Below are 16,681 nucleotides of genomic sequence, written 5' to 3'. Positions count from 1 at the left end.
GAGGGCCCCTTGGGCTTGCTCTGATGTCCCCAGCCTGGAACACCCAAGATTGTTTAGGGAAAACAAAGACTGCTCAAGGGGAAGGCAGTGAGATGGATGAGAACTCCTTCTGCATTAGGCTGGAGGGATGAGAGACTGCCAGTGAATGTCCCCAATGCCTGGCACAGGCCCCTAATTGCTGTGTGTGTGAGTTTGGGTCTGTACTCAGGGCCTCTAACGTGCTCCTGTGTGTCCTGCCTGGCTGAGGACTAACCCACCTCCACTCGGAGGTTCCAGGTGTCCCTGGTTCTGTCTGTGGTGAGCAGAGCTGTGTTCTCGTTCTCTGGGCCAGAGCTAGCTCCCCAGAGCATTCCCACCAATGTTCTTCCTTGGTGGGAGTGGTAGGCAGGACTCTAAGAGGGCCCAGGGCAGAGAGAGGGAGCTGTTGGCCCTAGGATGCGCAGCCCAGAAACTAGAAGAACCTCTGCTTGCCCTCCCAGGCAAAGTGGGTCTTGGGTGAGGAGCTGACCTGGCCTGACCCTTCCCCTTCATCTTTCTATCCAGTCAGCTGTTCCAGCCCCAAACTTTGCCATGCCTGTTACGGTGCCCGTGTCCAATCAGAGCTCACTTCAGTTCAGCAATCCCAGCGGCTCCCTGGTCACCCCTTCCCTGGTGACGTCATCCCTCACGGACCCTCGGCTCCTATCCCCCCAGCAGCCAGCACTGCAGAGGAACAGTGTGTCTCCCGGCCTGCCCCAGCGGCCAGCCAGTGCAGGTGAGTGGACTGGTGGGTGAGTAGGTGAGGTGGAGATGAGATGAGGTAGGGGCTTTGGAATTCTGTTTTCAATAGTTATTTCCCTTTCCCCACCATAGCATTCCCTCATTTGTGTTGCTCTTGAGGGAAGGGACTATGACTCCTTCTCCTGAAGTCCCCTCTCCCCGATGAGTCCCCAAGACTGACTTTGAAAGCAGGAAATCCTGTCAGCTCATCATGGTTCTGTTTTACCTTCAGGGGCCATGCTGGGGGGAGACCTCAGCAGTGCTAATGGAGCCTGTCCCAGCCCTGTTGGTGAGTGCACCTGCCCTTCTGCCTGGGGATGGGGTAGGCCTGCCTGCTCAGTGGCCTCGGGTCCAGGGTCCCGAAGGACTCAGATAGGAGAAGAGGGAGAGCCCAGGGCTTAAGTCGGATAGAGAGTCAGGATTTTGAAGCCCCTGGATTTGTTGTCTGTAGTAGTAATTAATGTGAATGATCAGAAGAGATGTAGGCTCAAGGAATTCTGGGCAAATTGCGGGAATGGACCAGCATTTCTAGTTGGAGGGGAAGATGTAGGTATTTCCAGCTGAACAGGGCGTGTGTGGTTGAGATCTAGAAGATGAAATGTCTAGTGTTGGCCATATGGACAGTAGGTGCAGACAGGCAGACACACACATATATATACACACACGCAAATGTGTATATTGTCACTGTCACAGAAATAGCCGAACATTAGCTGTACACTTGTGATCATACATCCATAAGCCATAGAGGAAAGGCTGCCCTCCCACCCCCAGCAGCTGACAGCCCCTCCTGCCCTGTGCCGTTGTCTAGCTTGGTGACTATGACTTCGAATGTCACCATTGACGTCACTCTGACATTCCTACCATTCCCAGAGTGATCCGGGAATTGGGATGGAGGCGGCCACACACTTCCGGGGCACAACGTGCACTTAGGGGACAGAGCAAGGTGGCATTTCTGACTGCAGTCACCCCCACATGTCCGGCCTTCAGAGTCCCCCAGCTCAGCCTCAGGTACCATACAGCACCTCCCTGGCGGTAATTGTGTCCTGGGGTCAGAAAACTGGGAGGATGGGTAAATATTCCTCCGTCTCCGAGGAGGGCCAGAGAAATGCCTGCAAACCTTGAGGAAACTGTGATACATAGAGGCCCTTGAGCCCAGCAGATGGAAAGCAAGCAAGAGCCCTGGCTTGGCTTCTAGCCAGCTGTGTGACCCTGGACAAGTCACTCACCACACCTCTTCCAACCAGGCCTCAAGTTTCTTCCTCTGTAAACAGGGCTAATAATACATGCCTTGTCCATCTTGCACAGTTATTGTGAGGATTAAATGGGATAATGTGTGTGTGAAAGCCCTTTGTAGATTGTGGAGTGTGAAACAAATGTGAGAGATAGTTATTATGGTGGTTACTGCCCATGTAATTATGACGGTAGCTGTGTTATCAGTGCCCCAGTGCCAGTAACACCACCACCACCAAGGAATGACTTGTGTCCCCGGAGCTGTCATGTGCTGAGCCAAATCACAGCCTCCCTGGCTCGTGGGGAGGGAGCAGTCCGAGTGGTTGGTGCTTTGTCCTGGTGACCAGGATCCTCACAGAGGCCCAGATTCCAGGCCACCAGCCCTTCTCCATCCTGGATGATTGTGGGCCGGGTCAGTAGGGGATCTGAAGGTACTGGGCTTCCTGTCTGTGGTGAGAGAAAAGGTGGAGAGAAGATTGGCTGCAGAAAAACCACTTGGCCTTTGTGGGGGACAGGAGATAATGGCTGTGTTCCAGTTCTTCCCACCGACCTCAGAGCGCCCCCACTCAGCCCCACCACATGTAGCATAGAGGTAGGGGGCTGAACCCAGTGATTAGGAAGTAAGGGATGTTCTCCTTTTAGTCCCAAGGCAGGATGATTTTAGGGGGGAAATCAGATAGCTCAGCACCCACTGAAAGCCCAGGCATTGCTTTGAGAGGATCTGGGTGATAGGAGTGAAGCCATGGGGGCCACTAACAGGGCTGAGAGGTAGGCCCATGCTTTTCCTTTTATGCCTTTTATGTCTTTTCACTCTCCAGGAAATGGCTATGTGAGTGCACGGGCTTCCCCTGGCCTCCTTCCGGTGGCCAATGGCAACAGCCTCAACAAAGTCATCCCTGCCAAGTCTCCGCCCCCACCCACCCACAGCGCCCAGCTCGGAGCCCCCAGCCGCAAGCCCGACCTTCGGGTCATCACTTCCCAGGGAGGAAAGGGGTTAATGCATCACTTGGTGAGTGGATGTCGGGGCTGGGGAGTGGGGGAGGAAAGAGCAGACCTCTGGCAGAAGAGATGAACGTGAACTATCAGTTAGGACTTCCAGGCATGGCTTGGACCTGACAAGAGGTTGGGGCACAGAAGTACAGCCTCAAGGGCAGTAAAAAGGGACAGGAGGTGGGAGAGAGAGAAGGCCCTCTGATGGGGAGGATGATAGGAGTGGTTTGTTAGCACAGCAGGAGGGATGGAAATGAGCCGGTGAGGATTTCGTAATGGGTGGAGATTGGGAGACAGCATCTTCTGGAAATCAGGACAGTGAAGGCCCTATCCTTCCTGGTCGGGGGCTTCCCTAGCTCCCCTCTGTCTCCTTATGCTCTCCCCTGGGGAGAGCCGTAGAGGCAAGTGTGTGTCGGGAGGGACAGGGGCAAAGACCAGAGACTCAGCTGTCCCCTTCGCTTTATTTCTGCTCTCAGACTGAGGACCATTTAGATTTGGTAAGTGAGGCTGTGAGATGTGTGCCGTGGTTTTGAATTCTGGGTCAGCCCATTGCTGTGCAGGCACCTAGCATGGAGTACGTGTGTGCCCCTGTCCTTTCTCCTGTATGTGTAGTGTGTGTTGTTTTTTATTTGGTTACTTGCCAGGAGCTGTGCTCAGCGCCAAGCGGGATACAGAGGTGAATAGGGTGGGGGTGCGGGAATTAGACATGCATGTGTGTGTGCCTGCGTGTACATGGTGCCTTTGTACGGTGCTGCGTTCCTGCAGACACACCTTCTCTGTATATACATTGAATGTGTGTGCACAGAGAGTGGGCCAGCCCCAGGCTTCAGAAACCCCACCCTGATTTGTCCAGGATGCCTGGATTAGGCCCTGGGACCATGGGGCTGGATCCTACCTCCCATCTTAACACCACTCAGGCGCATAGAGCTTTCTTGGAACCCAAGACAGGGACCTCCTGAGGAGGGATGCCAGCTGGACAGCAAAATTGATTTTCCAGGGGGAGCTGAGCAAGCCAAGGCCAGAGCTGTCCTGCTTGGTGGGGGGCTTCTTTGCCCTCCTTCTGTCTCCTGTCCTCTTTCCTACACACAGCCCATCTCACAGGCACTCGTTCTTTGTCTCACACACATTTACTCTCTTCCCATATACTCACCCTCAGCCAGGAGTGGGGTGGGGGCTCCTCCCTCCCCAACTCCCTGACGGGAGGCCAGAGAGGCTGGAAAAGGCAGGCAGGCTTTGGCGGCCAACACGGCGGCAGTTTCGGCCCCAGCATGGAGTTGGAATAAACAAGTGACTCAGCGGCAGATGGAGCTGACAGCCCCACACACGTGTGTACGTACACGCAGGCACACACCACGCCAGGCCCCGTGTTCCTCTCACAGATGCCAGCACACTTCTACCAGAGTGTGTGCTGCAGTGTGATGGATGGAGAGTAGACTCCAGAGGGACTAGGCAGGAGAAGTCTGGTGTCTATCCCTTCCCGACTCTGCCCAAAGAGACCAGGCCCAGTCTTGGTGTTGGGCCCACAGTGCCAGCATCTGTGTCTTCCTGTTTGCATGGGTGTAGGACTGAATGAATCTATGTGTGCATGTTTCTTTCCATGGATCTCAGCATCTCTGTGAATGTACCAGCGTGAATTTGTGTATCTCTGGGGCCTCCATGCTAAGGGACCCCACTTGGGCCTTAAGATTGAGGGCCCCCAGCCCAGACTTGGGATGGAGGGCCAGGATAAGGCAGCCCACCCATCTGCCATCTGCTGACAGATACTTCTGTCCTTCTGCAGAACAATGCCCAGCGCCTTGGGGTCTCCCAGTCTACCCACTCACTCACCACCCCAGTGGTTTCCGTGGCAACACCAAGTTTACTCAGCCAGGGCCTCCCCTTCTCTTCCATGCCCACTGCCTACAACACAGGTGAGTGTCCATGTGGCGTGTGTACGTGTGCACTTCAGCTGGGGGCAGGGAAGGGACCAGACAAGGAACGTTAGGTAACCCTGGGGGATGCCCCATCTGAGGAAGGCCCTTGATTCGGGAGATTCTCTACCTAATTAATGTTGTCAGATTTGGCGAACAAAAATACAAGCTGCTCTATTACTTTGAATTTCAAATAAAACAACAAATAATTTTTTAGTGTAAATGTGTCCAAAAATATGCTGAAGTATGTTCTACAGACAGATATACAATAAAAAGTATTTGTTGTTTTATCTGAAATTGAAACTTAACTGGGCATCTTCCGTTTCTAATATAGGACCTAGTGGAGGAGGGAGGCCCCAGCCCCTGCCCTCAAGAGCCTTCAGTGCGAGGAGGAAACAGGACAGAGGTGGGCTAAGCAGGCGATTCAAGCGGACCAAGCTCTAGACTCCAGGACTGGGGAGTGGGGAGGGGACATGGTCAGTTTAGCAAGACTCTCTGGAGGAAAGTGAAGGAATGAGGGCGAGGAGGCCAGAGAGGAAGCATGGTCAGGGTAGATTTGTCCAGTTTCTTGGAGAAGCTTTCCAGGGGGCTCCAGGTGGAGAAGGAGGAAGGGAGTCTCTTAGCCTGATGATGCCTTCGTGGTGCAATGATGAGGAAGAAGGAAGGAGAAGACTGGTGAGGGTTTGGGAGGGGGATCTGAAGGCGAAGAGTCACTTAGGACACAGGAGAGGTCTCTGGGTAGAGGAATTCAGACAGAACACCCAGTTCTCAAGCTGTCCTGGGTCTCCAGGGCTGTCCTGGTCTGTGTCACCCACTCACACCTGCCCAGGAACAGTCTGTGACTCTCGGCCATCCTTGCCTGCACTCCAAGATGCTGTGTCAGGAAGGATTTCCCAGTGGAAAAGGCCTTGTCACCTTGTTCGAGAGAACTTCTGTGGCTGGGAACCTGGGCTATTTCCAGCTGAAGAGACCTCTGCCTTCTTCCAGGTTCCCACAAGTGAATGGTTTGAGTTAGGGATGTTCCTGTGATAAGATCAGACTGGACCAAAAGACCCTTAAACTCCCCCCTGCCCCGCCCACCAAGCTTCCACAACAGAGGTGAACCATGCTAGGTTCCAGACACCAGTATCCCACCTTCCCATGTGTATAAAGCTGGAACCCAGCCCCGTTTAGGGAAACCTCTTGTGGAAGGTACGAGAGCTGGAGGAACTGCTTCATTTTGAGGGGCCAGACTCTAACGTGGGTGTCTGTGTCTGGATCCTCTCACTCTAGTGTCTGTAAGTCCTTCATCCCTTGTGTGTGTGCCCGCTTGTGTACTCACCCCCAGGTTGTCATGTCCTCAGGCAGCTTCAGAGTGGAGCTCTTCAGATGACCGTGCCCTGTGGGCGGTCTCCTCATCTGTGGGAGGTGTGGGTGGACAGGAGGGCTCTGAGGCTCTTCCAGCCCTGCCATCTGGGACTCTGGGAAAAGCCGGCTTCCTGAGGGTGGGCGGGGTGGGGCAGTGGTGGAGGGCTACGCAGATCATCTTTCAGGAGCTGTTGTTATTTAGGAATCCCACAGTGGTGGGTTTTTTGCCAAGTCTCTGAGACACCATCTTCTTGGGGCCAACTGCCAATCTTTGTGGAGCAGGAGGAAGATTGGTTGGTGTCAGTAAGCCCAGTACAGGCCCTCACCAAGGCCAGACTTTGGACTTTTACTTGTCAGTGTGGTGTGAAAGCAGGTTCTGACCCTGGGCCTGTCCTGGGAGTCCTGCTGGGACGTGTGTGGGGTTTCTCACATCCTCTCAGAAACTGGAGGCTCTAGTTCCTCTTGCTACAGGAGCAGCTCAGCACATCTCAATTCAAACAGCAGGTGTTTTCAGGTGACCCTAGGTGTATAAACAAAACCCCAGCGAATGCATTGCTGTTTAGTTGTTCACTGTTTACAGTCCTTGGCCCCAGTTCAAGTTCCGGCTGGGGGTGTTCTGGCTTATGGTAATGTCTTGGGTAAGGGACGGGCCTGGCCCCTTGTTGACACTGGCTGAGAGGTCTGGCTGTAGTTGCCCTGGTAGCAGACCGAGTGGGCTGCCAGGTAGCCTCTGGGCCACATTCCTCCTGGCCTGGGGGAGCCAGGCCTCCCAATAGACAGGGCTGGAGTGTGGTAGGAACAGTGGGGAACTGGGAATTGTGTCTCTACCATTCACTCAGTGAGGGCCTTGATCAAGGCACTGCACTGTTCTAGACTTGGCTTCCTTGTTTGTAAAGCAAGGCTTGGAAATACTTGATACCAGGGGCCCCGTTCTGTCCTTACTCTGCCTTTTAAATATAGGCATGTCAGAACCCTGGCTAACGTTGTTACAAGGCCAGAGGCAAGCATAGGCCATCTCTAGGGATAGATTCAAAGGTGATAAGTAGACCTGCAGCCTTGGCTGTGCCCCTGGCTTTCTCTGTGACTGAGGGCAAGTTGCCTCATTTGTAAAGGAATGATAATGATAGGCAAATTTTTTGTATAGCTATTATGTGCCAGACACTGTTCTACCTGCTTTATGTGTGTTAGCTCCTTAGTCCTTGAAACAGCTGATTGATATAGGTAGGATTATTGCTTCCAGTTTATGGGCAGAGGATAAGTAACTTGCCCAAGGTCATGTGACCTGTAAGTGGAGCTAGCCAGGAAGTTTGACCTCATAGCTCATGCCTTTAACACCTTGCTATATTGCAGAGATAATACTACCTCCCCTGCATGAAAACAGAGGGCCAGAGCAAATTACCCCTGTGTAGTAGCATGGGGGTGTAGTGTTGGGATGACTGGGGGATATGGGCTCCACTCATAACACATGCCCTCCCACTGTTACAGTACAGTCTCCCTGTGTTCCTCAAGGACAAAACTGTCTAAACTGTCGCAAACAGGATGCAATGTGAAACATAACAGTGCGATGTAAATTGTGAAACATTTCATGATTCTATTCATTCTGTAACAGTGTAAACATCACAGTTTCTTCATTAAGATAGAAATTTAAAAAGATAATGAGCACCGTCTCATGGGGACCTCTGCCAGAACCCCAGCCAGTTGTGTCCCAGGCGTTTTCCCTTTAGCCCCTCTGCTCTTGCTCTTGCAGGCTCACCTGCTCTGGGGGCAGGAGGAGTTGGGTGGCTACCGTGGGTCCTGTGTGTTTATGTGTGTGGGCGCAGCAGCTCGAACCTTTGCTGCGACACAATCTTTGGGAAACTCGGGACTTTGCAGAAGGTGGAATTGTAGTTAGTCATTCGCTTCTAGTGCCCGGATTCACCTGGTGTTGACTGTGACTCCTCTCTGCTTCAGAAAGTCTTGGCTGACAGGATGACAGTTAGACATATATTGTTAATGTTGTTGGGTGCCAGCGAGTCAGTTTTGACTCCTAACAACCCCATCTGACAAAGTAGATCTGCCCCATAGGGTTTTCTAGGCTGTAATCTGTACAGGAGCAGATCGTTAGGTCTTTCTCCCACCAGAGCCATTGCTACCCTTTCGGTTAGCAGCTGAGCACTTAATCATTGAGCTACCAAGGCTCCTTAGACATGTATTAGACATTCCCTAAAACCTTTTGTTTTTCTTCTTTCTTTTTTTAAATTGTAAATGTGATATCTACATATGGTTTTTAAAAAAGTAAAACACTGTGGGGAAAAAAACATCTCTTTTTACCCTCTATCTCTGATCCCCAGTCCTATATCCCCAAGATAAAAATCAGTAGTTTTGTGAACTGCCATCAACATTTTCTCAGCTAACATCAACCTATGTCTCTCCTGTTTCTTCTGCCCCTTGTAAACGGACTGCTTCTCATCTTGCTTTTTTCTTTTGGTAATTATCCTGGAGATTTTTTCGTATGAGCTTATATGAAAAACAGAACCTCATTCCCTTTCGGCACCACGTAGTATGCTATTGTATGGGTGCACTGTAATAGATTTTAATCAGACTCCATTGATAAGAGCATGAGAATGTTTCCTGGTTTTTGGTTTGGTTTGATTTTTGCAAATAATGCTGCCGGGAATATCTTTGTGTATATATATAGTTATCTTTTTCTAGTTTTTTGAGACTGTTTGGTAGAGTAAATTTCTGGTAATAGAACTACTGGGTCAGAGGATATATGCATGTTATATTTTCATAGATATTGCAAAATTGCCTTTCAAAAATGTAAACTCCCACCTACGGGATGAGAGTGCTTGCTTTGCTACACCCTCACCCACACTGAGTTTGATCACACTTTCTGCGTTTTGCTGATACGATGGTTAAAATAGTAGCTCTTGGTTATTACGATTTGCGTTTCTTTAACTCTGAGTGCCACCTTCACTGACTTTTGATGAGTATATTTAATTATCCACGTATGTCATTAAGTACTCCCCCTCTTGTCTCCACCCTTGTCCTGGAGGCACCTCCCCGACGAGAGCCTCAGGTCCTCTCCCCACCTCCAGGCTCACCCTCCCTAATTCCCCCTCCCCCTGCAGACTACCAGTTGACCAGTGCAGAGCTGTCCTCCTTACCAGCCTTCAGTTCACCTGGGGGGCTGTCGCTAGGCAACGTCACTGCCTGGCAACAGCCACAACAGCCCCAGCAGCCTCCACAGCCACAGCCTCCACAGCCACAGCCACAGCCTCAGCAGCCGCAGCAGCCGCAGCCGCCACAGCAGCCGCCTCAGCAACAGCCCCACCTCGTCCCCGTGTCTCTCGGCAACCTGATGTGAGTCTGGGAGGTTTCCCAGTGAATGTTTGGGGAGGGAGAGCTGAGGAGCAGGGGAAGGGAGGTCGAGGGTCCCCCTGAGAGCTGGGTTCCCCACAAGGACGTCTGTCATCAGTGGACGATCTGTGAGGCTGTGCAGGTTGTACAGTGGACAGCCTGTGAGGCAGCCCGGGGTCACCTGTATAGGCCTAGGAGACCCATCCTGAGCCCTTTCCCCAGCAGGCCCAGGGTAGGGGTGGGGGTGACCCTGGTCTGCAGAAGGTGACAGAGACGGATAGACAGAAAACTAATGTTATGTATCCCCTTCCCTTCACTGCCCTCTGTGTCCTGGTCTCTGTCTACATCCACTTGTCTTTCCCCCTCCCCACACCCAATCCCCCACATTGTCTGTCCTCTTTTTCACTTTCTGTCCTGTGACCTCCTGTCACCTCTTTCTGTCTCTCACCCGCTCTGTTTCTATCCCCTGTACCCCATCCCCATCACCTGCCTGCAGCCCGGGCAGCCCACTGCCCCACGTGGGTGCTGCCCTCACAGTCACCACCCACCCCCACATCAGCATCAAGTCAGAACCTGTGTCGCCAAGCCGCGAGCGCAGCCCTGCGCCTCCCCCTCCAGCTGTGTTCCCGGCTGCCCGCGCTGAGCCTGGTGATGGTCTCAGCAGCCCGGCCGGGGGCTCCTATGAGACGGGAGACCGGGATGACGGACGGGGAGACTTCGGGCCCACACTGGGCCTGCTGCGCCCGGCCCCAGAGCAGGAGGCTGAGGGCTCAGCTGTGAAGAGGATGCGGCTCGATACCTGGGTACTGTAGCATTACCCCACCTGTCTGCCAGTGTCTGCTACACCCAGGGACCGTCCCATGTGCCCCCAATCTGTCTTTTCCCCCACCTGAGAGGCCTTGTGCCCAGCTAGCCCTTCTACCAGCCATTTTGAGGCAGCACCAGTCCCCTTTTGCCCCACAAAGGCCAATCTCCTACCCCCTCCAGCATCAGTCCCTTTGCTCAATGACTTCTTCCCCTCAGAGCTGGCTCGGCCGTTGAGTCCTGGGGAGAAGGGAGTGGGGGGTGCACACCTGTAGCCCAGGCCACCCCCTCTCACCCCCTTCTCCATCTCCTCTCTTCACAGACATTAAAGTGACGATTCCCACTCCCCTCCTCTCAGCCTCCCTGATGAAGAGTTGACAATCTCACCGCCCACCCCTCCCTGTCCTGGGCTCCTCCCGCTCGACCCCACTTCCTTTCTTGTGCTCCGTGTCCTGTTGATGGTTACATTTGTGTATAATTATTATTATATTATTATTATTATTATTATATTTTTTTTTTTCAATTTGGACTCTCGCTTTGGAGAGGGGGATGCTTCCATCCCCTCTTTCTACACCCCCCACCATTTTCACTGGCTGGGGGGGGTCTCTTTTTTGCAGGAAGGGGGGGACACTTTGCACGTTGTACACATATGCTGCAGGAAGGGGTGGGGACCCTGACAGGCCTTGGGAAAGGACAGGTGCCGAGCCCCGCAAGCGGAGCCCTCCCACCCCCTCCCCCAGAGAGAGGGAAATAACCAAAAAAACTACCAAACAACAACAAAAAACCCATACAATAGACTGAAACCCCAAAGTTAACTCGATGGGTGGGTTTGTGTTTCAGGGGGAAAGGGAGGCAGAGGTTCTGAAATCAGAGGCTCTGCTTCTGGGCTGTTCACATGGCCACTGGCACATGGGGCAGAATGCCCCAGCCTGGCCCCCGAAGTGCCCCTGCACACCCACAGGACACTCACTGATTCTCCTGTCAGCTGTACCCTCTAGGTGTGCGGGTGCTGGCTGAGAGGACTGCCAGGGAATCAGAGGCTGGAGGGAGGGGCCTGGGGTGGGGACCCCTCTCGAAGCACATTTGGAGAGAAAGACAAAGAGAGCCATGAGGAGAGGGCTGAGGAGGGGCAGAAGGGCTGGGGCAAGGGGTGAACCGGGCCCCTGCCCTTCCCCGGCCTTTTCTCTAAATATACAGTGCAATAGCTCCCCATCCCTCAGTTGACACCAGCTCTGTAAGCTGGCCACAACCAGCAGGGAGACTGGGAGAGGAACTCCAGTGAGGTGGCTCAGCGAGAGTCAGCCTTGGGCTTCCCTGGGGGCCTGAGGACCAGAAGGGAGGTAGGCGCACCCCTAGAGCCCTTTCATTCAGGGGCAGGTGTCAGTGAGGGGACTCCTTGCACGCACACATACCCAGAGGAGTGGACACTGGGATGGTCTGTGGGGGTGGGAGGGAGGGGCAGATGAGCCTCCCTGACGCTCCTTGGTCCCTCTCCCTGGTCCCTCTCCCCAGCCCCTCCTCTCAGCTCCTCCACTCCTGACCCCACCTCCCTGCTCTTGGCGCCCTCATTGTCTCGCTACCTCCTGTCCCACCACCCCCAGGCCGCATCCCACCTTCCCTCTTGGCTACTGTAATTGTAAATAGCAACCTTTGGAAAAAAACGTTAGCAGTGTAACAGTCCAGGAAACTGTTTTTTTTTTGTTGTTGTTGTATTGATATGAAATGAGATTCTATTTTTGTCAAAGTATATTGTAATAATAATGACTCAAACGGCCCGTACTGTACAGACGAGATTCTTCTGCTGTTGTTCTTGCTCCCCCCCTCCCGAGTCTGCCCCTCTCTTCTGCCTCCTCAGTGGAGGCAGTGGCCAAGGGGCCCAGGGGCAGCCGAAACAAGGGGGCCTGAGACCTCGGGCTGGATCAAAGATCAAACTGGAGGGGGCAGGCCCCGAGCCCTCCATCCACCACTACCCCCGCCCTGAGGGACCTGGGCTGGGGTGACATGGGCAGGCAGGCAGGGGTCTGCCCAGGTCCTTCAGGCAAGCCCACTCCTGCCCAAGGGGTGCAGTGCTCCCTTGGAGTTTCATCCTGGCTGGAGAGTAGAGTTAGACAAGGCCCGGGTCCATGCTAAATGACTGTCTTTGCCCGCCTCTGTGACCCGGCCGCTTGCAGTATTCCGACACTTGACGCAGGGAAGGACCCAGAAGCAGAAGGGTGTGTATGACCACACAAGTACCTGAGTGAGTTCATGAAGGCATCTGTATTTATGTGTCTGAGTGTACCTGTGTATTTATGTGCGTGCGTGTGTGCGCGTGTGTGCGGTTGCATGGGTGTACCTGTGTGTGTGTCTGAGCCTATCTGGGTATATACAAATCTTTGTGTGCTTTGAGCTCGGAGGGCATCGCTGCCTGTGTGTGCCTGGCTGTGTGTTTACAAAGGGACAGGTGGCTGTTTCCCAGCCACACAGCCCTGCCTTCCAACCCTGTGATCCTCCTTCCTGAGCCCCATTCCCTTTCCCTTGCTCCTTCATCTGCTCTCACCTTCAGCTCAGACCTGTTAATAGTGCAGGTAGGGGGGTTTTGCTAGTTGGCCCTCCCTGCTTCTTCCCATGACCCTACCTCTCCCAGGGCTTCCCTCAGGAACCTTTGCCTCCACCCACAATTGTCCACTTAGTCCCACAAACCTTACTCACAGTCTTCTTTTCCGGAGTGCCCTCTCCCCCCTGGCCAGCCCTGCTTTTTTGTATGGTAAATAGCTGTCTTTGCCCACCTCTGTGACCCAGCCTCTTGGCAGTATTCAGACACTCAACACAGAACTCAAGTCTCTCTTCTTCCCTGGAGCTTTTCCTTCACTGGGCAGTGATCCTTCCATTCTTGCAGCTTAGCCCCCACGCTAATTGGGCACCCAGCATGTCCGGTCTTCCCACCTCTCCTGCAGGTTTCTGGAGGAGTTTCAGGAATTGATGACATTTGATCAGGGCCTTGGAAGAAGCCAGGGTGTGGTCTTGTGCATGCGTGTATCCCCAGAGCCTTGCCCAGTGCCTGGCACATAGTAGGCACTTGTTAAATGCTGACTGGGTGAATGATTGAATGATAGGTGCTCAATAAACATTGAATGACTGGCCTTCCCTTCTCAGGCTACTCCCACCATCAGTCTGCCCAGCTTTCTGGGCTGGGCTTGGCCACCATTAAACTTGGGGTGGGGGTGAGGGCTCCTGTAGTTCATGGTGCAATATTCACCAGTTTTGCTTTCTGCCTTGTAATGGCAAACCTGGCTTTTGATTACCATGTGTGGCTGTGTGGATGTCTGTGTGTCCTTCTGTGTCCCTGGGTGGGGCAGGGGCTGGTCTGTGAATGAATGTGTGACATTTCTGCAATTCAGTATCCCAGGGTTTCTCTTGGAGTTAGGGGCTCCTGGCCAGCCAGATGAATGAGTCCCTGGGAACCCAGATTTCAAGTGGGGACTTAATTTCTTCTTCCTCTCACAAGCCAAATTTGCCTCCACCCACTCCCTCCTCTGAAGAACTGGGCATTTGCCAAAGTAACCACTGGAGTCATCCAATGCCCCTCCCCTCCCCAGGTTTCCCACAGCGTTCAGGGACAGTGGGCAAGAGGACACCCCCAACAGAACACACCATTTCCTGTCACCCCAACAGTGCACTCAATGCAGCGAGACTGACCCCTGACTCCCCACCCCAGGCCTCCCCACCTTGGACAGGAAGGAAGTAATGCACCTTCTCTTGCTGATTATTTATTTGTTTGGAGAGACAGAAATGATGTAAAAGTGTATCTAGAAATATCTATATCTCTATATATTTTTAACTGACTCTTTGGAATCCCCTGGGGGGTCGGGGGTGAATTTAGGCTTTCATGGAGAGGAGGAATCATGGAGCCTGGGATCGCCTTGTTCTCCTGTCTGCCACTTATTCCCACTCCCCATGCAGCTGGTAGAAGGAATGGGATTTGTATGGGGGTTGGGGGGGCTGGAATGTTGTATGGAGAATCTGGATTCTCTCAATCTTCCCCACTCAAGTCCCAGAGGGAGGGAGGGGAGGGGAGGGCAAGGAGGGAGGGAGGGGTGGGGAGGGGCCATGGAGGTGCCCACCCCCAAACCCGACAATCACCCACACTCCTGAGGCTCCTCCTGGGTCCTGGGGCAGGGCGAGTCCAAGTGTGTGGCTGTTGATTTGTTTTCAATATTTCTTTTCGTGCTGTATGGTGATGCTTTCTTAGTATTCTACACAATAAGAAAAGACAAAGTCCTCGAGATTCTTATGAGTTTTGTTTGAAAACTCTTTCACTATATTTGTTGTAAAGAGGTTTACTATTAAAAGAAAAAGAATACACGTTTCTGATACTTGGGCTTGGGCTCTGGTTTCTTTGGTGCGGTCGGCTGCGGTGGGGGAAGGGAGGGCTTGTGTGGCTCTGCCAGGGGGCCAGGCCAGAGCACCACCTCAGCAGGAACAGTGGTGGTTAGCCTGCCCTGCCGGGGAGGGCACTTCCAGGAGGTCTGAGGTGGGATTCTCCTAAGCTCACATCTCCAGGATGAGAATTTCTTCCAGGTACTTCTGTCAGAAGGAGTGGTAGCCCCAGGACTGAGCAGGGGTTGCCCAGTTAGAAGCTGCAGGAGGGATCCTGGGACACAAGAATAACAGAAATACCTCTGAAGGTCAGGTCAGGCACAGGATGCTGTTTGGTGTAGCATGGTAGAGGACCTTCAACTGCTGAAAACCTTCATTCACCAGAAACTTGCCAGGCGCCATGTCAGGCACAGATGGATTCCACACCTTAGTGGCCCTCCTGGAGTTCACTCCAGCAGGGGAATCTGCCCTTCCTTCCTTTTGAAGTGCTTTAACTGGCCGAGAAGTCTCTCCTTCCCCTCCTCACATATCCCAGAGGGCCCCACACACCCACCTGGTGCCCTTCGGCAGGGCAGGCTGCACTTAAATGCTGCTTCCCCCACCCCTGCAAAGCTGTGCCAAGGGGCAGAGGCAGCTGCTGTCAGGGAGGCGCACCAGACTTGGCTCACTGTTAACAGGGTTTGGCCACTCCTCTGCCAGGCCCTGCTGGGTGCTGCAGAGTCAAAGATGGAGTGAGTTGCCCATATAGGATGGCTGAGACAGGCCTGCAAATGCCTAAAATCAACATCACCTGGTTCAAGCTTTGGTGGCTGCAGATGCGGGCTGCTGCAAGAGCACATAGGAGTCAGGTAGGTCACAACGTCTTTGAGCCTTAGGTTTCCTCCTTTGCAAGCTGCAGCAATATGTACCAGCCCTGCCTCCCTCACAGAGCGATTGCAGCCTTGGCCTCATGTCTCCCTCAGCTGGAGCAGAGAGGAAAGGTGAACTTGCGCAGGAAGGAGTTAAGAAGATGACGTCCTCCAGATGAGGCTCTCCTGCTGGCTGCCTGTGGTAGCGGCTTCCAAGTTGGCCAGCAGTCATTCCTGCCTGGTCCTTATGCCCTGTCTAGTCCCCTCCCACACTGAATCAGAGTTGGTATGTGTGACCAACAAAATACGGCAGAAGTAATGGTATGTGAGTTCTGAGGCTAAGTCATAAAAGATGTGGCTTCTGCTTCTCTCTCTTTCTCTGTCATTTGCTCTGGAGGAAGCCAGATGCTGTATGGCAGGACACTTAAGCAGCCCCATGGAGAGGCCTACATGGCAAAGAACTGAGGCATCCTTCCAACAGACACTTGAGTGAGGCCTTCTTTTCCTTCTGTCCTTATAGTTTCCAAGCTTCCCCAGACATTGCTACAGATGAGAACCTATGTACATCCCAGCTCACCATGCCCATGGAAGAGAGGACCCCTCTCTGAGATGACCAAAACAGCCCTGACTCAACAGCCAAGTCCTGAGCAAAAACTCTCTCCCCTGTACATCTCATATCCGTTCCTCAGATTGTCTAGCCTGCCCTTCCTTCCTGTTAAAAAAAAATGGAGCCAACTGTAAAAGTGGCATGGTGGCAGCGTCCAACCTCCTCATCTAACTTCAGGAGGGGAAGGGGAAAGGATCATTATTAGATCGACAGCCCGAGGCTGATTGCTTATTACCAATTCCTACACCAGTCGTCCCTCCTATGGCACACTACTCCTCTGCTGGGTTTGATAATTCGTTGCAATGGCCACACAGAACTCACAGACAATACTCAGGATTATGGGGTTTATTAGTGAAGTACCAAGTTACAATTCAGGATCAGGGACAACTCAGGATGCAGTTCTTTGGTGAAGACAGATTCTCAGCCATGCCCACAAACTGGCTTCTCTCCCTGGCCCTTGGCCTCTCAGACCTCTTGGGCCAGCCCAG

General features: G+C 53.1%; 1 protein-coding gene across 3 annotated transcripts in view; it reads left to right on the top strand.

Moving 5' to 3' along the window:
• The window catches only part of MEF2D (myocyte enhancer factor 2D), a 41,282-nt gene extending 26,860 nt beyond the window's left edge, over positions 1-14,422 (top strand). For all 3 annotated transcript variants that reach the window (XM_049880789.1, XM_049880790.1, XM_049880788.1), the window contains exons 5-11: positions 544-754; positions 992-1,048; positions 2,808-2,998; positions 4,760-4,889; positions 9,347-9,578; positions 10,072-10,378; positions 10,702-14,422. In XM_049880789.1, the coding sequence (XP_049736746.1) occupies positions 544-754; positions 992-1,048; positions 2,808-2,998; positions 4,760-4,889; positions 9,347-9,578; positions 10,072-10,378; positions 10,702-10,713 (1,140 nt within the window). In that variant the 3' untranslated portion in view covers positions 10,714-14,422. The remainder of the gene's footprint in view (positions 1-543; positions 755-991; positions 1,049-2,807; positions 2,999-4,759; positions 4,890-9,346; positions 9,579-10,071; positions 10,379-10,701) is intronic.
• The last annotated feature ends 2,259 nt before the right edge of the window (positions 14,423-16,681 follow it).

The sequence above is a fragment of the Elephas maximus genome, chromosome 3 (assembly GCF_024166365.1).
Source record: "Elephas maximus indicus isolate mEleMax1 chromosome 3, mEleMax1 primary haplotype, whole genome shotgun sequence".
NCBI classification, from domain to species: domain Eukaryota; kingdom Metazoa; phylum Chordata; class Mammalia; order Proboscidea; family Elephantidae; genus Elephas; species Elephas maximus.
This window is presented reverse-complemented; position numbering and strand designations above follow the sequence as displayed.